This window comes from Pelodiscus sinensis, chromosome 5 (genome assembly GCF_052426305.1).
Source record: "Pelodiscus sinensis isolate ZL-2025 chromosome 5, ASM5242630v1, whole genome shotgun sequence".
Taxonomy (NCBI): Eukaryota; Metazoa; Chordata; order Testudines; family Trionychidae; genus Pelodiscus; species Pelodiscus sinensis.
The window spans coordinates 66,899,665-66,920,455 of record NC_143056.1 but is presented as its reverse complement, the minus strand read 5'-3'; the positions used below and the strand labels follow the sequence as shown (position 1 = coordinate 66,920,455).

General features: G+C 41.9%; 1 protein-coding gene across 5 annotated transcripts in view; it reads right to left on the bottom strand.

The window, feature by feature from the left end:
- The window catches only part of NUMB (NUMB endocytic adaptor protein), a 130,706-nt gene that overhangs the window by 40,331 nt on the left and 69,584 nt on the right, over nucleotides 1–20,791 (bottom strand). For all 5 annotated transcript variants that reach the window (XM_075927268.2, XM_006128599.5, XM_006128597.5 and 2 more), the window contains 2 exons: nucleotides 16,549–16,691; nucleotides 2,701–2,775 (listed from right to left, as the gene is read on the bottom strand). In XM_075927268.2, coding sequence (XP_075783383.2) covers nucleotides 2,701–2,775; nucleotides 16,549–16,674 — 201 coding nt within the window. In that variant the 5' untranslated portion in view covers nucleotides 16,675–16,691. The remainder of the gene's footprint in view (nucleotides 1–2,700; nucleotides 2,776–16,548; nucleotides 16,692–20,791) is intronic.

The following is a 20,791-nucleotide window of genomic DNA, read 5'->3' as shown; positions in this document are numbered from 1 at the left end:
CTGCAGTACCCCCAAAGCAGACTGGGCTTCCTGCCTGTTGCAGACCCAGATCACTTAAAACTGCAGGCTGCTCCCTCCATGTAGCTCTCAGCTCCTGGAGGAGGAAGAGGTTTGTTGCTGACCCCATCCCCCAGGCCAATCTCTCAGCTCCTATTGGTTGGTTGTTTCCAGCCAATAGGAGCTGAGAGATTGGCTGGGGTCAGTTCCAATTGCCCAGTTGTTTCTGGCCTCTAGGATCTGAGGATTGGGCTGGAGGCAGGGAGATTGCATGAAGCTTCCCCCTCCCTGCAGAACAGACATATACAGGGACTGAGCTTTAAACTGCACAGTGCGCCTGATGGTTCCAGCAGGGTGGTATATGGGCTGGATCTAGCCCCTGGGACATATTTTGCCCAGCCCTGGTTTAAGGGCTAATTAACTCTATTAACTATTTTCCCTAAGTCTACCAGGACTAAAGTTCCCCAAAAGAAGCTAAGCAACACTATTAAGAACAGTGAACGTACTGTGCACCATTACTGGCGACAAGAAGGAACTGAAGGTGGGAAAGTGGGTGGTGCCCCTTAGATCACACCATGAAGACGCCATTCCAGAGTGCTGCAGACACACCCCTACGGACACTGCTGAGGGAAAAATTTCCAACACCAGTGCATATGGTGAGCACACAAAGCTAATGTGGAATGGACATTAAGAAGCACTTGAACAATTAGTACTTCAAGCAAGCCAATATCAGATATCTGCTCTTTTATGGATTCCAAAGAAAGAGTATGCACTGTGGTTTAAGAACTTTTAATGAATATGCATTTCACTAATTTTAAGGTTAGCCCTACTTAACTGGCTTTTGGACTTCAGGGTTTTTATAAACTACCAGAGCACCCCACTCCTCACACAGTACTTCCACTGGGGAGAGGATAAGTAAAAAAAACTAAGCTACACAACAGATGTTAGTATGCATCTGAAGTGACAGGGCTAACAAAAGGAGCTTAGGTACCTCACTGATGAGAGAAGTATAAGAACATATATAGGAACAGGAGATGAAGACAAAAATGAATACAAATTGTTTGATCAGTCTGTATTTGTGTTTTTAGCTACATACAACACTAAGACCAATAAAAGGATAAATTGCCTCATTTACATTATCATTTGTAACCCAGTTAGCAAAAATAGCAACTAATCACTACTACATGAACAGTTGAGGTGTAGATTTTACTTGTTTAACTGACCAAGGCAGAAATGAAAGAAAAGACTTAATCTTAAATCAGTTCTGAAACTTTATAGAGTAACAAGAAGAAATCCAAAACAACCTTCTGTTATGTATGCTAGCAGAGAAGAAACACAAGAGACTCAAGTGAGAAACCACAGACACTCACCAAAAATGTCTGGCAACAGATGCCTTAAGTTTGCAAAGGTGCTGCAATACCACCTGCTTTCAATAATTCTGCTGCACTACTGAACATAAGCTCTTCAGTGAAGCAGTTTGCGGTATACATGGGAAAGGTATACAGGGGAAATGATAAAAGGGACTGGAATTCTGTATACACCAGAGTTAGGATTATTCCTATGTTGAACTTCATTTTCCCTCCTCATCAAGATTTTTGGAGCCCGATTCCATTATAAACTGACCAACAGGACTTCATTACTTTTGCAGAATTTTGTGGCCACAACACTAAAGCAAATAGATGACAATCTCCTAAAGTTAGTTGCTAAAGTAGAAAGCATTTCAACAAGTGCCATTCACAGGAACAATGCTTATAGAAGCCAAACTAAGAGCAGCCCACCATACTGACATCACAACCAGACAATCTTTTAGTTCATTTTGAGCAGATCCAAGCTTGGCATGCATGAAGTAATGCTACTAATTTATTTTGCATAGAAAAGAGGAGACCAAACCAAGCAGCAGCGCTGTGTGTAATCAAGTGTGTATTAAGTCACTTGTTCAGGGAGTGCAATAGTACCGGTAAGCAGCAGAATGCAGAGGAAGAGATCATTCTTCAGATCTAACTAATGCCAGTAAAATAAGATCTTATGGATACCAATTCAGTATGGATCACTGAAGTCTCCACCTTTTTCTCTCACCCTTATTTGAAAATATTTATTCACTACTACAACCAGGAAGAATAGACTTAACAGTCTCACCTTCCCACTCCCAGATTAACAAGTGCCTCTAATCATATGCATCAGGGATGTAAATTGTTAACAGATGAGGCTTACCAGTTCTGGTTATCTAGTAGGGGATGGAGCAGCTCCAGCCCCGCCCCAGATAGGGGTTTGCTCCAGCACCACAGTGCCCAATGCAGGCAAGGACTGCTCTGGCCAGTTGGCCAGCACAGCTCCTGTCCAGGGCAGGCCTAACCTGGCCTCCCCACCACAGGTTACATGCTGGGTCACGGAGAGCACCAGCCCTCTTCCTAAGTAAGTCAGCTTCGCTATAGGCTCTGCAGCATGAAGCTTATATATAAGCTTTATGCTTCAGAGCCTGCATCACGTGCCATCACTATGATTTTTAGCAGTTACACAGTTACATTTTTAAAAAACCTTTTACACCCCTAATACGCAGTGTCTCTTGTAAATGAGACAACTGTTTTTCTTACATAAAGTGAAAAGTGCGCAACCTGAAACAGGAATGCTATTACAGAATCAAAACCTTTTGGCGTAACATTCACAGCATACGTGCCAATATTTGGATGAAACAGAAATACATACAGATTTCAGTTTCTTCACAGCATCTTCACAGACATGCATTCCTCTGGATTCATCCACTTCTACATGACCCAAGTACTGCAAAGAAAAAGAAAAAGTCAGACTTCATGGAGCCACTTTTAATACTTATATGCTTACAAAAAGCCACTCACCTCTCACCCATACCATTTTAGATTAGATGAAAGACAGAACATACTGAGTGAGCTGAGACTCATATTGGCATATCTACAATATGGGTACAGGAATTGGTGATCAAGTATAAGTGGCTTTCTGATACTGGACTGTATTTTTTTATATGACCCAACACTAAGAAGGCAAACAGTAAAATTTACTAAGTTCAAACCATCTCAGAAAGACACTTGAACTATGGTAAAGAGCACTATACCTTGCGCGCTTCCTACTAGTAAGCAGAATACTTTAAGAACTTTTACTTCCACTGCAATCCAAATTAAGTGTTCAGAGAAAGCCCCTAATATAAAATGAAGCTTAAGATTACTTCAATAACAAAAGCTAAAAGCTATAAAATAAGGGACATTTGAACTGAATATAAAATCACAATTCATGTAAAAAACAGAAGATTCACCAGCAAATAATGCAGGAGTGCTGTGTGATACTGTTAACATGGGTTACCATATCTTTTATTTCAGCAATCTATTCCCACCATTTAATATTTTATTGCAAGGTATCTTTAAAACTTCCAGTTGTAGAATTTTTGCATAACATAATATAGAAAACAGCCAATGAACTGCATAATCAGAAATAAGGTGTTTAAATTACCATTTCATAGGGCATTAAGAAATGAAAGACATACTATAGGCTGAAGCTCTCTCATCTGGCACTCTCCAGCCTAGCAACATCTGTAGTCTGGCATGATTTTAGTTAGCTGGATGTTCCACTTATGGATATGGATTTTGACTAATATCTTATTTTCATGGAAACTGTCCCAGTTGCACTTAGGGATTTGGGATAGTTCAATGAATCTTTGAATTATTTGTGCATCTCATTTACACTAGTGTAAGCAGAGTGTTTCCATCTACACCGATTCTACAAATTTAGAGCGGTTTCTCGGCAAGTTAGCCCCTGCTTAGAAAGAAGAGAAGCTGAAAGGGGTATATATTACCTCATGTCTGACTCCAAGACAACCAAAGTGTTGCCAAACCTTTTCTTGAAAAGTCACAGACTCTGATTTTCACCAGGATTTTATTTAAGATAGCTCTGTCACTGCTGATTTGAACACAAGTTTCAGAAGCAGTTTTATACAGCATTTTACATCAACTAATGGGGTCATTATTGCACAACAAGAGCAATTGCCTGCTACAGAAGAGCACAATCCAGACTTCAGTTGACATCAGCCATCAACAATTTATAAAAAAGGAGAAATCACACAGTTGTGCCTTTCCTCTGTGGGAAAGGACAGAGAATGCACTTTCTCTACACTTGCACTTTGAGATATTGAATGAAAGACACTAAGTATTATGTTCATCATGTCACAAGTTAGCAGCCATTGACTTCAATGGATGGAATGTTACAAGGGAAATTGAAAAAAAAAAAAGCAAACATGTCAGTAGCCATTGTTGTGTTCTACAGAATCCAAGCATTTACCAATAATTTGTCTTTTCTGCTGCAAAGAACTTTCAAAAATGTGTTATTATTGTCTTATTAACTAGCTGTTAGATTATAAACTGTTGTCTTCTACGCTGAACTCTCTCCATTCATTCATCTTTAGAAACCTTATTTCTCACTCTTAAAATGTGGAATTCACCTCCAGTTCAAGAGGAGAGGGATACACTTTCAGCTCAAAAGGAGAGGCATATATATTTAACCAAAGCTGCCATTACCATTTTACATATCACCTGAATTAGGCCATCATACAGTCATAGGGCTTCTTGCTTCTAAAACGTAGAAGATACCTTTACAATTCCCAGCAGCTACAAAATTGATGACCAGGAGGAAAAAATTACTTTAGGTCTAAAAAAAAAACCTAAGTTTAGGTTCTATCTTACATTAGAAACGTTAACGAAAGTGACTAGATATACCTGCTAATGAAGCAACAATTATAATTTTGTAGACCTATATTTCACATTGTGATGAAACATACAATTACTATCCAGACACTTCCACTCTGGAGAACAAGATTTAATTCTTGGCCTGTATCAGAGGTGAAGAGGAGTTCAGTGGTATCAACTTACGTAGAGTTTCTCCTCAAGGTATTAGATAATGCTGGGGCAAGTCAAAATGGGCCAGTAAACGACCTCAGTATGAAAAATGTGTGGCTTAAAGTTGGAAGCTGCTGTCAAGTAAGGAACATACAGGGTAGGATACGAAGTATATAGTCAAACTGCTACCCATATGAGATTTTTGGGGACACCATCACGTTGCCCCCATCGAGCACATCATACCACCACTTCTGAAGTCTCCACTCAGAAGAGGCCTAGAGGTGGAATAGCAAGCAGATTGCATATCAGAATGTTTGCATCTCTAATTTTGACCACTCAGTTACTGACCTTCCAGTGATATGCCAAACACTATACATCCATCTCCTAGCTGTTCATCCTATATACCATGATATTCCATCTTGAGGAAGTAATGGAAAAAATAGTGATTTCCATCTCTATAACTAGTGTGACCAAAGTACAAAAAGTTTGAGTCTGCTGATTTCCAGAATCAACTACTTCATTCCAATATTTCTTAAGTACATGGTTTTTCCCACATCCAGGATATATGCAAGTCTGCACCAGCACCATATTTCAAGAACTTCAGTTTTCTTGGTCAGCATTAACTTCCCACAATTCACATGCATAAATCATTAAAAAGATAGAGGTTTGTACATTTTGAGATGCCATGGTTTTTCCATACTTTAAAGAGGGCTAAAAGATGAGCATGTCAATCCTAGTCTTCTTCCAAATTCTTTGGAACAGACTGATTGGATATATATGATCTTGAATAATTAAACTAATTTCTTTTCAGCTTGTCCATTAATTGTGATGTCGGCCTACATCCTGTTTTTCTTAGGTTGGGTCAACATACATGCATTTTGTTTTCATCATATTCAGAAATAGTCTGTATTCCTCACTAGCAGTTATTACAAAGACGCCAATATTTGCTACAACTATGAGTGCAACGCAACAAAGAGCCTTATGTCATCACATTATCTGAAGTCAGTTAAGACATGTTCATCAATGGAAATCCCAGCTCTCTCCATCCACACTGTAAAAATCTGCAAAAAAAATAGGTCTCATAATAAATTCTGGATATCTCAAAGATGCTTGAAACAAAAATACACCCTTGTGTCTCAGACTGCCCAGTGGAAAACCACTCAGATTTATTGCCATTAGCATTGTGATCTCTTGGTGGTAGTGACTTCGAATATGAGGATATAAAGCCTCAACATCTGCTAACACTCTCCAGAGATGGTTGTGTTGAACAGTATGATACTTACAAAGACAAAGAAGCACATGATGAACGGATGATTAATATAATCTGTGTCACGACTAGCGCTGTGAACCAATTAAAAATAATTCATATTAATTGAATTATTGAACAGAATACCATTTATTTATATGTTGGGGACATTCTTCTATATTTTCAAACATATTGATTTAAATTACAATAAGAATACACTGTGTATGCAAATATAAGTTCTAAAAATATAAAGTGAACAGCACTGTAAACCCACAGTGGGGGAAGAAGAGGTCAGCCCCGAGGGGGCGCCTGTGCGGGCTTCCCTGCTCCACGGGATGGGGGAGTCAGGCCCAGAGGGGACGCACAACAGGGGCTTCCCTGCTCCGTGGCAGGGGGGAGTCGGGCCCAGAGGAGGCATGCAACAGGGATTCCCTCCTCTGGTGGGGGGGGGGGGCTGGAGAGAATCCTGGGAGGAGGCTGGTGCAGGGGAGACTCTGCCCCCACTGGCACCCTGCCTCCTGCCACAGAACCCTGTCCCCTGTCCTCCCGGCACCCTGTTCTCTCGCCCCTGCCCCCAGTCACAGAGCCCTGCCCCCACTGTCACCTTTCCCCAGTACCATGTCCCCTGCTCCCACCACCACAGTTGGGGCCACATTAGTGAGGCTGGAGAGGAGGGGTGTTGGAGGAGTGTTGTGGTGTTTTTTTTTTTTGCATCTCACTTGTTTGGCCCCAACTAACTTTTCTGTGGGTCAATGACCCCTGACTCAAGACAGGTTCCCTGCCCTTCTCGTAAATAAAGACAATGCAGAAACTTTTTGTGTTTGACACAGTATTTTATTTAAAAATGAAGCCTGATCAACACACCCCCAATTGGGACCAAGCCCCCATCTGGCCACAGCATCAGAACGCTGCTGCACTCCTCCTTCCCCCAGACACCTCCTTACCCCAACCCAAATTCCTGAACCCTCACATCCACAAGCCTGTGGCTTGGCTTAGTACCCCAACTCTACATCTGACCCCAACACTGCCCGGTCTGGAGCCCCCTCCCCCAGCCAGCATCCCCTTCTCCATCCAGATTTTGTCCCAGAGCTTGCACCTCTCACCGGTTCCCACACCCAAATCCCTCATTCCCACCCCAGAGCCTACACATCCTGTCTCAACCCAGCGAGGGTACGGCTAGACTGCAGGAGTTTTTCAGGATTCCGGAGATATCCCAGAAAAACTCTTCTGCATCCAGGGATGCGTTTGTTCTTTCACTTTTTTTAGTGGAAGAGCAAACATGCTCTTTTGGTCACCCCTATATTCCTCTTACCATGAGGAAAAAGAGGCTTCCAAAAGAAGGGGGTTTTCTGACATTTGGTCCAGTCTAGACAGGCCAAATGTTGGAAAAACCTCTTCCTACAGAAGAATTGGGGAAAAAAAAGCAGCAGCATCATAAGGGTTGGGAATAGCAAGTGATGGAGAGGAGAATAGAGAGGGCGGGGCTTTAAAGAAGGGACGGGGCAGTAGATCTTGGCTTGTTCTGTCATTTAAAAAGTGATATTGGGTGTAAAAAGGTTGGAGACCACTGCTCTAGTGAAATCTCTATGATCAAAGTGCTGCTGAAAAACTTTACATAACTACAATAAAAAAAACTCCATTCAGTCCTACTTCTCATTCAGCCAATTAAGACACACAAGTTTGTTTACATTTATGGTTGATAATGCTGCTCCACTTCTTATTTACAAAAACTTAAAATAAGAACACATGGCTTCTCCCTTATAGTAATCCAATAAATTGTGGACTGGAGCACCTTGGAGTCATGTCACCAACAGAAGGTTGACTCTCTATTTTGGTAATTCAGATGCTATTGTTTCTGGATTGAGTGTTCCTCTTTTTAAGGCTTCTGAGAGCATGTTCCACACCTCATCCCTCTCAGATTTTGGAAAGCACTTGAGATTCTTAAACCTTAGGCTGAGTGTTGCAACTATCTTTAGAAACCTTTTATTGGGAGCTTCTTTGCCTTTTTCCAACTATGCCGTGAAAGTTCTTAAATCAAAGAACATATGCTGGGTTGTCATCAGAGACTGCCATAACACAAAATATGTGGCAGAATGCCAATGAAACCATGGAGCATGAGACAATTGTTCCCCAACAAGTTCAGTCACAAATTTAATTAATGTACTTTTTTCTTAACGAGCATCACGAGCAAGGAAGCATGTCCTCTGGAATGGTGGACAAAGCATGAAAGGCCTATGACAGATTAGTCTTGCATATAAGAACCTTGCAGTGTCAGCTACAACAGTGCCATGTGAATGTCTGTTTTCACTTTCAGGTGACATTATAAATCAGAAGTTGGCAGCATCTCCTGTAAATGTAAACTTTTCTACATTTGTAAATTGCTCTTTCACAGTTAAGAGATTACACTATGGTATTTGCATTAAGTCAACTAAAAATAATATTTCTTTTATACAGTGCAATAATAAAAATATAAAGTGACTGATTAATAATGATTATTTGTGTTAATCTAGTTTGTTTTTCGTTAATCAAATTTAATGAAATGGGATTAATTAATAGCCCGAGATGTGAGATTTCTCCTATTTGGCCACGTGTGCTCTGGCCTCCTCTCTGAAGCCATCTTATTGTGGTGGCTATTCTGCTTCTATCCTTCATTTTCTGAGATCCTGGATTATCTAGCAGAGAAATTTGCTAGCACACAATAGCAGGTAAATAGTATAATAGTTACTACACCCTTACATCTCTCTTCTTTGCATAGGTTTAAAAAAATTTCCTTTATTCAAACCTCTGGCCAATTTTTAGTCATCTATACAGGATTACAACTTTTCCAATAACATCAGTACTACGTTGTCCAATCACATAACAAATCTGCAGGCACATTATCTACTGCTGATTATTTCCCAGGTTTTTTTCAGAACACCACATTTTTCCTATAGCAGGACTGATGGATCTGGCTCCATACTCTTCTGTTGTCTTGTAGGATGAGTGGATGTGTTCATGCACAATACTCTCTCCATCCGTGTTTAGTATCATTACCCTCACTGAAGGGTGATCATGATCTTTTGTTTGATCACAGGGAAATAATTCTGACCACTGTGAACATCTCTGCATTATTGCCTTTTATATTTGTCAAGTTCCATAAATTTTGCCCTTATATTTGCTTGTCTCATCTAATCTGCATGTGCTCAATGCCTTATGTTCTTGTATATTTTTCCATTTCTGTGCCATTATCTTGCCCTCTTGATTGGTTTCGTACCATCTGAAACACCCTCTCAGGTAACCACAGCTGGACACTGATGTTTTGGAATGTATGACTTGGCATTTCAAGTATAAGTTTTCATTTAATTCCAAAATTCATTGGGGTTATTTTCTCCTTTTTCACCTCTAGTCATAACTCCAATCCATTCTTGGGCAAAAGTTACACATATTTAGTTCAAATGTCCATTCAAATTGACATGTCATGGATCTGTCAAATGCTTTATCAAGTTTCAATTTGGGGGAGGCCGCAATTTGAGGGGTTAACAATTGATTGTCTGATCCACAGCCTGCACTTGGGAAAGTCTACCCATTGAACACTATTTCCTGCACTGATGTACATTCCATAGTTGATTTGATCCTTGTCAGATTGTCTAGTGACTTCCACATGTATATATATCTGGGATATTGGGTATAGACTATAACAACCAGATGATTAAAGCGGCAGGATTCTAATAAATGTCCTCATTTTGTGAGTCTAGACCAGGGGTGAGCATTCCAAGAATTTGGTAAGTGGTCAAGGACCACACTCTTCCATGATATTAATGGAGGAAGTGCAGGGTCTAGGATGGAGGTTGGGTTCAGAAAAGAGCTTGGAGTAAGACACTGGCTGGCATACAGTAGGGGGAGTAGGATCTGGAAGGGAGTTTAGGTGATGAGGAGCTTGTGGCCTGGAGCAGAGGATTGAGGTGAAAGTTTTGGGAAGGGGTATGGGCACAGGAGAAAATTCTGACCTGGGAGGAGTATAGAAGGGTGTTGTGACCTGTGGCAGAAGTGAAGGGGCCAAGAATAAATAAGGGAAGGTGGGAGAGAACACAAGAGGGCAAAAAAGAGGAGGGGAAAGAGTGAATTAGATTGTTCAAGTTACAAGAAGCTTTTAATAAATTTTATTCTTGGATCTGGACTTTTAATACTCCAGTCATCTGAAGCTTTTGTGGGTACAACCCACTTCTCATACCACCATCTACATATTTTGTTAGTTTTTCAGGTGCTGCTAGACTATTCATTGTTTTTTAAGTTTTTTCAGTTACAGACTAACTCGGCTACCCCTCTGAAACACAGGAACGTTAGGACAGTGGATGATTTGCTACTGATGCCATCAGTTATTCATACAGCAAGAGAAACTGAAGTGGGGCAGAAAGGGATAATTACATTTGTGCCCCCTTTAACTCCATTTTAGTTAGGATGAAAGTAGCCTAAGGTTTTTTTACATTATATATAATTACTAAAGCCAAGGAGAATACTAGCATGTAGCATTTCTAATTACAGTAAAACTCCAACAGTCCGGCACCCAATTGTCCAACACTCCGGATAGTCTGGCATCAAAATGGCAAGCACTCCTGACAGAACTGGGATGGAACTTGGAACCGCTCAGGTCAGCCGCTCTCACATGGGTTACAGCAGGGAGGGGAAGTGTTTGGCTCTGGGGAAGGGGAGGGGGATTGGGTTACGCACGGTATCCCAGCCAGCTCATTGAAAAGCCGGCCGCTCAGCATACATGCCCCAGCGCCTGGAGGGAGATGTGCAGCTGTACTGGGACCAGAGCATAAGGTTGGGGGGGGAGAGGGGGAGGAGTGGGATTGGGTTACAGCAGGGAGGAGAAGTGTTTGGCTCCGGGGAAGGGGAAGGGGAGGGGGAGGGGGAAGGGGGATTGGATTACACACGGCATCCCGGCCAGTTTATTGAAAAGCCAGCTGCTCAGCGCATGTGCCACAGTGCCTAGAGGGACAGAGCGCATCTGTACCGGCAACTCCGGGACCCAAGCATAAGGCTGGGAGGGAGGCAGGACGTGGGATTGGGTTGGGAGTATGCAGTACCTCCTGATACTCCAGAATATCTGATAATCCAGCACCACCTTAATCCCAAAGGTGCCAGATTATCGGAAGTCTACTGTATTTGAAGATACATAGGTTCAACTGTAAACCTCTAACTTTTAATGGCAGAGTCACTGGCATATCAGAGCAACACAAAGCAACCAGAATGCACATGTAAATTGAGTTTGGATGACAATTGCTTTCTATCACCAGAACTGAACAAAACAGTCAAAGGATAGTGTTGATTCAGGCCCTTAATTAGAAATTGCTGTACAGATTTAGAAGATTATACTAGAGAGACTGGTGGTATCCAAAAGGGTGCAGAAAAGCTCCATCACAAAGTGCCAATATCTCTAATCTATTGGCTTTCCCTGTGCTCCTACTTCAGCTGTCACAGAAGTAGTAACTTTAGTGCCCAGAGAAGCTAAGCCAGCAGTGCCATGGGTAGCCTTCTAAGCATCAACCCCCAAGTTACATGCAACCATGGAGTCTATGATGAGCAATGACAGGCTTGCCAAGTAATCAGCCAATGAAACTCTTGACTAGGAAAACAAGCAACTAGTCAACTATCCAATAAGCATATGCTTATCACACCTTTGCACAGTCTTAACAGCCAAAATGGTATGTGGATTTAGTATTAAAGGACAACTTTAAAGAGATCTAGGAGTCAAATAACTATTCCATTCCAAAAAATAATAGTAAGATGTTAAAGTTGTGTGTCTAAAAGTCATGACAGTCTGAAAGTCATGACTGACTGGATATCTGGCACCATGGAGCCTTGATTGCAAACTAGAGGTTGTAGGCTTTCCTATAATAAATATTATAACTGAGCTTATAATATTTAAGTATACAAACCAATTGAAAGCAAACCTTTCAATTGTAATTTTCTTGATGGTTACTGTCCACTATCATGATGCCACTCATGCACCCACTCTGCCCTCAGGGGCCTTTAATTTGGAAAAAGAAGGCAACACTAACAAGTCTTTCTGAAGAGGAAGGACTACCTTGCCCTAAATGGACATACATTCCAAGCACATGCAGTATGCTTGCTTGGGCCCAATGGAGAGCTATAACACTAGTTATTTCAAAATAATATTGCAGTGTAGACAGCTTTAAAACCCACCCACACCCTCACTCATGACTATCCTCCCTATCTCTGTGCTTATAAATGTGGAAACTTATATAGATGGATACATGCCTACAGGGGATCGAATATTTCAATATTGAAGACTGATTATTAATTACAAATTTGGAACATCTCACAAAAAAGTACATTTCATTCACATTTAAATAAGTCACTTACTGACTGGGTAACAAAATGGCAAACGAAATTCAATGTTGATAAATGCAAGTCAATGTTCACTGGAAAACAATCCCAACTACACATATAAAATCATGGGGTCTAAATTAGCTTAGTCAGTCAAGAAAAAGATCTTGGGGTCATTGTGGATAGTTCTCGAAAACATCCACTCAATATACAGTAACAGTCAAACAGGTTTAAAACAAACAAAAGGAAGTGCAGGTTGGACCTCACTGGTCCAGCACCTTTGGGACATGACTGGTCTCAAATGAGATTTTCTGGACCAGGGAAGGTCCCTCCCCTCATGACTGTGCTGCCACCGGGCTAGGGTTATAGCCTGCCCCCGCTGCTGCTCCAGTCCCCTGGGGCTCTCCCTACTCCCACTACTGCCAGGACCAGAGCTGTGCAGCAAGGGAAGAGCTCCATAGCCACCTCGCTCCGTGGCTGTGGCTGGACTTCCCTAGCTGCTGCTCAAGTTGTAGTTCCCCAGCCTCTGGAGCCAGAACATGGCCAGGGCTAGAGCCAGAGCTCCCTGGATGATGCTGGGGTTGGAGCTCCCTGGCACTGGGGTCAGAACTTCCACTATGACCTCACACACACACGGTTCCTGGCTGAGCCACCTTTGCCCCTTATGGCGCTCCTGCCCCCCCACCAAACCACGCTCTTCCTGGACTCTGTGGTCTAGGAACATCCGTGGTCCATGCCATGGACCAGGGAGTACTAGTTAAGGGAGGTACAACTTGTATTTCTTCTTACAGCACACAATCAACTTGAGGAACTATTTGCCAGAGGATGTTGTGAAGGCCAAGACTACAACAGGTTTCAAAAAAAGAACTAGATAAAAATTAATGAAGGATGGGTTCATCAATGGCAATCATTAGCTAGGATGAGCAAGACTGCAAAAGCATGCTCTGAGGCGTGCCTAGCACTGGTTTGCCAAAGGCTGGGAATGGATTACGTGATGATTACCTGTTCAATTAATTCCCTTTGAAACACCTGGCATCGGCCACTGTGGGAAGACAGAATACTAGACTGGATGGACTACTGGTCTAACTCTGTATGGCCATGCTTATGTAAGTCTGCTGGACTGCATTTTTCAGCAATGCAGTCCATAAAAAGCAATAAAATTAAATCACTCCATATCCTATCTCCAGTCTATTTATCTGTTCTGTTTCTCAAACTGCCTACCTTTCCACACTCACAAGGGCAGGGATAGCAATGGTGCCTTTAATGCGGCTAAGGTGCCAGCTGACACCAGTCTTTTCTTTACCATGATGTTGCCCAGACTTGCGCTGAACAAGGTGAACAGCTATAAAAGCTGACAGTGGCTTTGATTCTGCAACTGCAGAAGTAGGGACGGGGAGGGTGACTAGAGTAGTTACAATTAGCAATAGATTAATAATTTAAAATCTGCCTACAACATGTAAAAGTTGGTTCAAAAAAGCCAATAGTGCTGTTAGATTTTACATTTTCCTCCATGGTCACACACTCCTTAGCTCCCTATTCCAGAAAAAGTGTCTGCAAAATAAGCAGAACACCACACTAACATTAAGTAGAAAAAGCAGAGCCTGATAGCTACATCTCAACTTTTCTCCATAGTTATGTTTCATCCCCTTTACAAAGATAATTACCTTTAAATAATTATGTTAGCAATAGGCCCATTCCCCAAATAGAGCTCAACAATATAGGCTAAATAATTGTTTAGCAATAATATTTTAAGAATGCTGAGCTTCAAGTTCTCGGTGTATATTTCATTTTAGCACAGGACATCTTTCAGCCTATTGTCAGCATATGCATATTTTACTAGTTTAAATGGCTATCAGCTTTTAAGACTGAACCCATCTTGTTAATTGGTCAGTAACCTTTTGGGCATCTCAAAACAAAAGCTGATCGCTGAGTGAGGCAGCCGTATTGTCTACACAGCACAGGCATATTTTAAACACAAATGCTGTATGTTGCAGAAAGGTACACTTACGGGTTATTGAAATGGAATGTTTTGTTTCTATTATCAGTTTATCAGATTGTTGGAATCTTTGGAAAAGAGTCAATTGTAAATGTTTTGTGCTCTACTGATGTTCTTCAGGAAGCAGGAACACCCATTTAGATACAAACCCATTCCGCACAGCATGCTTTCCTGAAGCATAGTGCATTATTGAACAGTCCCCGTGAACGATCTGACAGGATGCTCTCCTTCAACAGGGCAAGGTTATATTCCTCCAAAGAACAAAATAGTTTCACCACCAAACAACTTCAAATTTGGTTTTATCTTGTTTGTTCATAATGGCATACTTCCTGCCCATGTTTGTTAAATACAGATCACCATCCACTTTACATCCCAAAGCTAATAAACCATTTTCCATTACTGCTAATCTCAATACACTGACACAGCAATTTGCTATCATTATCATCCTCGGTAGGTCTGGTTAACTTCTGCAATTAGAATTCAGCTTCTATTTTTATCTGAAGATAAATATGAATTCCATTATACACCAGTAGAGCCAACTAAGCCTGCCACTCCAGCTGCACAGGGAAACCTAAATGCACAGGAAGTATTTAACTCAGTAACTTTCCCAATAAAACTATCAAAACTAATTCAATTGTACAAATTACAGCACAGATCAGGAAAACTTGGCTTTCATAAAAATACAGCAACACTACATGGTGTACTGTAAAGGATCATTTATTTGCTTAACTTTTTCTTCAGAGGACACTCATTTACTGTTGCATTGTTTTTAATCTTGGGGAACACATGCCCACAGAAAGGTAAATGCATTTTACAATTCTATGAAAAAACATCTGACGCTACAGCTGAAGAGCCTAACTGGTAGCATATCACTTATGACATATGAAAAGCTACTTATGCCTGTGCAATGTGTACAGATCACAAAAGTGGTTTCACTTTGACTTAATCCAGATGCACAAGGGACTAGAAGTTAAATGACAGTTTTTCTACCTTTGTGGTTGATTCGTTTCACATTCTAGATGTCACTTTGCACAGTTTTTTCCAACTAAAGGTGCTGCGTAGATGCCCTCTCAGGATATGTCTACACTACCCCGCTAGTTCGAACTAGCGGGGTAATGTAGGCATACCGCACTTGCAAATGAAGCCCGGGATTTGAATTTCCCAGGCTTCATTTGCATAAGCAGGGAGCCGCCATTTTTAAAACCCCACTGGTTCGAACCCCGTGCAGCGTGCCCCGTGTAGCCGCGAACTAGGTAGTTCGAACTAGGCTTCCTAGTTCGAACTACCGTTACTCCTCGTGCTTGCAAGTGCGGTATGCCTACATTACCCTCCTAGTTCGAACTAGGAGGGTAGTGTAGACATACCCTCCGAGACTTACAATAAAATGTGCCATCTATTCAAATACGTGATGTGTGTACTTGGCTAAGGGGGCAGTGTAGCCAGCAATGTATAATTCCAATGATGTGACAAATAAGCCTTCCTGCACATTAAGTCCAAATGTTTCCACTCCTTGTCATAGGAGCGGTCCAGGCAACACTTAGTGTTCCCCCCTTTGGTTTACCACTTCTATTACCAGAGAGTTGGGGGAGGAGAGAATGGGACAACAGAAAATCAGCCCCTTGTGGTGCCACAATATTTCCTGTCTGATCTTTTTACAGACTGGTGGGATGGTAGCAGGTTTCTACCAAATGGATTTGGCTGGGTCCATTGGTAGTGCTAATTTGTGCAATTGAAAATTGAAAAAAAATCCTTTTAATCAATACTGTCCATTGAAATAATAAAAAAAAAAGTAAAAACCAAATACTGCCAAATCAATCTACAAGGTTTGCAGACATTTGTATTCTTCCAGGGTATTAAAACACAAACAAACATTATTTACCTGCCCAACTATAAGATTTCATTCCGGTAATATCAGCACACAAAACTCCTGAGCAAACCTTTTCCCAAGGCATTTATTTTTTTTGTCTTGTGGTTTTAAAAAACTGCATCTAATCACACAAAGAGATCAATTTGTGAAATAAGTCAATTTGTAATAAAGTGACTTATGCTTGCCAGAAGAACAATTGCCTAATAATGCAAGGTATGAATGGGTAGTAGGAGATCAAGGCATGTATTCTTACCTTAACTTGAAAGCTGCATTTACCAGTGCGAACACCTTCTTCATCTGTCTGCCACTGGTGTGGCCTACTAGCCTCTGGGACATAAACATCTTTCTTTCTCCTAAAACTCTGCCGTAATTTGTTCATTTCTCAGTTTTCACGTCCTAGAGAAGAAACATATTTCAACAGGTATCAAAATTAAGTTCTTGCACAATTTAGGCCCACCAATATCCCTATATGCTATTGTGCAGAGAACTGGTGCTTCTACAGTAATAGATCCAAGTCTCTCAAAGGAAAGTGGCTCAGTAAATAAGGAGCCAGCTAGAAATGGGATCTGAACTCTGCTTGTAAAAGAGAATTGATGTTGCTCTTGGCTAGTTGAGCCTAAATGGGGTAAAGAAATGGCAATATAGAAGTAACAAACTCGACAGTCCCCTTCTATCCTGAAGTTTCTAGACACCTTCAAAATGAAGCTGCCTTTTGACCAAGAGGTTATCATGGAATGCAAACAAAACCAGGTGACACTTGCATGTGCCTTTTTAGATTAAGGGGAGACCCCTAGGAAACACAGGACAGTGTATCAAAATGTGTGATATGATAGGCTTTGAAAGCTCATTTCAAAAGCAATTTGAAAAGAACACTATATTAAACTTATATGGCAAAAATTTAACAATGGATATTTTTGTGCTCCAAGTAAAACTATTAGACACTGAGCTACATGGAAAGTGATTCATGTATAGTCTGTTTATAATTCCTGACACCCAAGCAGCTTAAAATCCTCAAGAAACACCACTATCCCGTTAACAGAACACAGGCAGGGACTAAAAATAAAAAGCTTGTTGCCAATCTCACTCCTAGTCAACCTAGTTTTCAGAAGAAATGTCAATCCATTCCCATCTGCTGTCACTAAAGCATTCTGACCATTCCAAATGACAAAATGTCTGAATTTTGTCATGGCTTTGTGCAACTGTCACTTTGTAACAAATTTATATAGTAAATGAACAAAGCAGTTCTCTATTTTATCTGGGTGTGGTCATATTCATGAACCCAGACAAAGGAAAGGAAATTCTGGATTGAGGGTTGGTTTGTTTCCCTAGTGCTCTATTTTCCTATAGCCTATTGTAAACAGAGTCACTGTCAAAATAATTGTGTAAAGCTATCGTTACTTTTATATTTATGATTCTAGCAAGAAGGTATCACATTTTAACTGTGAGAGTAATCTGCCATTGTTACACTTCACCAAGTGTGGTAGATTCTCAATCACTAACAATTTTTAAATCAAAATGGGATGTTTCTCTAAAAGGTATGCTCTAGGAATTATTTTGGGTAAATTCTGTGGTCTGTTATACGGGTCAAACTAGATTATCATAATGGTCCTTTTTGGCCCTTGGAATCTATGAACACTTTAGATCACTAAACTTAGAAGATTTTAAAATATGCTCATCCTTGAAAATAAAATTAACTATTTTGGATGAGAACCAAGTGAAACTGACATTAGCCCAATGCTAATTTAGATTTTCAATTATACAGATTCTTTAAATTAAGTTTAAAATATTTCCACATTACATTTTGTAAAACCCTAAAAATATTTTACGAGAAATGCCTAAAATTTGGGTCTGAAGCTCCTTGAGAGTGTGCCATTCCAAATGCCTAAAAATACAGTCCTCCTCCCTTCCCCCTCCCCATAATTTAAGTGAATGTTTCAGTTGCAGTTACAGCTGCAGTGTAAGGCATCCCAGAACAGGGGGTGCCTTATACTGCAATTCCATTGGAAGATTTAAGCAGCAGCACAGATCAGCTCTCAAAACTGACTGACTACCTCGTGACACCCGTCTTCCTCTTCAATGACATCATTTTTCAGCGACGAGGAGTCCTGTGGCACCTTATAGACTAACTGAAGTGTAGGAGCATAAGCTTTCGTGGGCAAAGACCCACTTCGTCAGATGCATGCATCTGACGAAGTGGGTCTTTGCCCACGAAAGCTTATGCTCCTACACTTCAGTTAGTCTATAAGGTGCCACAGGACTCCTCGTCGCTTTTGCAGATTCAGACTAACACGGCTACCCCTCTAATACTTGACATCACTTTTCAGGTTGGCCCTAAGACAGGGATGAAGAACCTACGGTCCATGGGCTAGATGCAGCTCGTGCTTGCCTTGATCTGACCTGCGAGCTCTGCCTGGTATGGGGGAGGAAATGTTTCTACACACTGCAGGGAAGTGGTCCCTTCAGGCACTACCCTGTCACTCCTATTTGCTGTGAAGCCCAGCCAACGAAAGTGGTGGGGCAGTGTCTGCTGGGACCACTTTGCTGTAACACAGAGCCCATATGTCAGATTAAGGTGAACAGCAGGCAGGATGCCCCCCACAAGAACTCTAAGATAGGCGCCCCAATCCTGTCTCCTTCCACCCCCACACCTCGCTCCTGCACCCTCCCTCCCAGACCGTACATTTCCACCCCCAGCCTGCACCTGAAGTCTACCTCCCACTCAGACCCCACACCCTCTCCCCAGCTTGCTCCCACACTAACTCTTGCCTAGACCCCACACCCAAACTGCTCCCAGGCTGCCTCCTCACGCACAATGAACCCCTCATTTTTGGCCCCATCCCAGAGCCTAGGGGAAACTGGCAAAAGCCTACTTGCTTTAGGCCCCCAGAAGAATTAATCCAGCCCTGGGAGTAGGCTCTGAGCCTTCCCTCCACCCCGATGAGGCTGGAGCTTGAGGGGAGTGTTGTTTTCTCGTTTCGCTGTGCCTCTCCTCTCCTCCCTCCCCCCTCCCCGCCCTGGTCATTTGGGGGTCAGATCAGTGAGGGTTTGGGTGTGGGTTTTTGGAGGGGGTTGGTTTTTTTTCCCTGCTTCTCACTTGTGTGTGAGCCTCAACACCCTTCAACACCCAAATTTTTATATTTTCATGAGACTCGTAATAAATACCTGAGTTAGCTGGTAGTTGTTGTCATGGTAATTTCAGTACCATGCTTCCTTGCCTTCCTCCCTCACTTTCATTCCCGATGATTGCTTTCTTATTTCTGACAACTCAAAGTTGATTTTCTAGGGTATGGGCAAGGAAACATTTTTGGCCAGGAGAGTCCAGCCAGGCCAGCAGACGGACTCGAGGAAAGCCGCAAGTTTGGCTGCAGAAGGGCCAGAACTGACCTCTCCTGGCCCAGCAAACTACCTCTTTCATGTTCCACATGGCTGTAGCACAGGGTCTTAGAACCCTCCCCAGACTGCTGCATACAGAACTACTTTTAAAGCATGAGACTTGCTGCTCCAAGTCTGACAATCTGTGGGCTGTGTAAATATACACACAGAGACAAAAGGAAGCTGGAGCCAGAGACTGGAACAGGTTGTCTTCTTTTGTAGCACAAGGACCCTGTTAAAACCATGTGACCAGACAAGAAATAATTAAACTAGCTGCACTGAAGAGACACTTGCAGTGATTCAGAGGAGAAGCCATGTGTAGACAGTGCAATCCAGGACTCCTCAGGTGACTATGACCTAAGTCCAAAAAAACACCTGAGTTGGGAAGAAATTAAGGCCAAGTCTACACCACAGCCCAAAGTCAGCTTAAGGTAGGCAATTCCAGATACATATAAAAAAAAAGTAGCTAGAATCAATGTACTTTAAGCTGAACTTTGGCACTGTCCTCAAAGCAGGAGGTCAATGGGAGAAATACTCCCATCAGTTTCCCTACTCCTCAAGTATGAGTCCTGGCATCAGTGGGGTTGCCCTAAGTGTTTGATTCAACAGATCTTTACTAGACCCACTAAATCAAATGCCAGAAGATGGACTGCTGTAGCATCAATCATCTCTGTAGTCTAGATGTGGCCTAAGGCAGGCTAGCTTGTTCTAACTCAAGTAAAGAATGATTGGGGTTTGGGACACATACATAGCCTACATCTGCCTTCTCTATCATGCCCCTGAAGAGATGAACTATAAAGCCAGAACATTCAAAGCTGGAGCTGTAGGAAAGGGTATCTAAACTACTAGAAAATCTGGTAGGTCTGCACTGAGTCTGAAGCAATAAGGCAATGGGACAGGAGATCCCATTTCTGCCAAGGTTAAAAGAACTAGGGTTGCTACCTTTCTAATCACACAAAACCAAACACCTTGCCCCATGGACCACTGCTTCCCTGAGACCCCACCCACGGCCTGCACCTTCTCTGAGGCCCCACTCCCTCAGTTGTTGGCTCTACCCCACCCTCACTCACTTTCACTGACCTGGGACAGGAGATTGGGATGTGGGAGGGCTCCAGCTAGGGCTG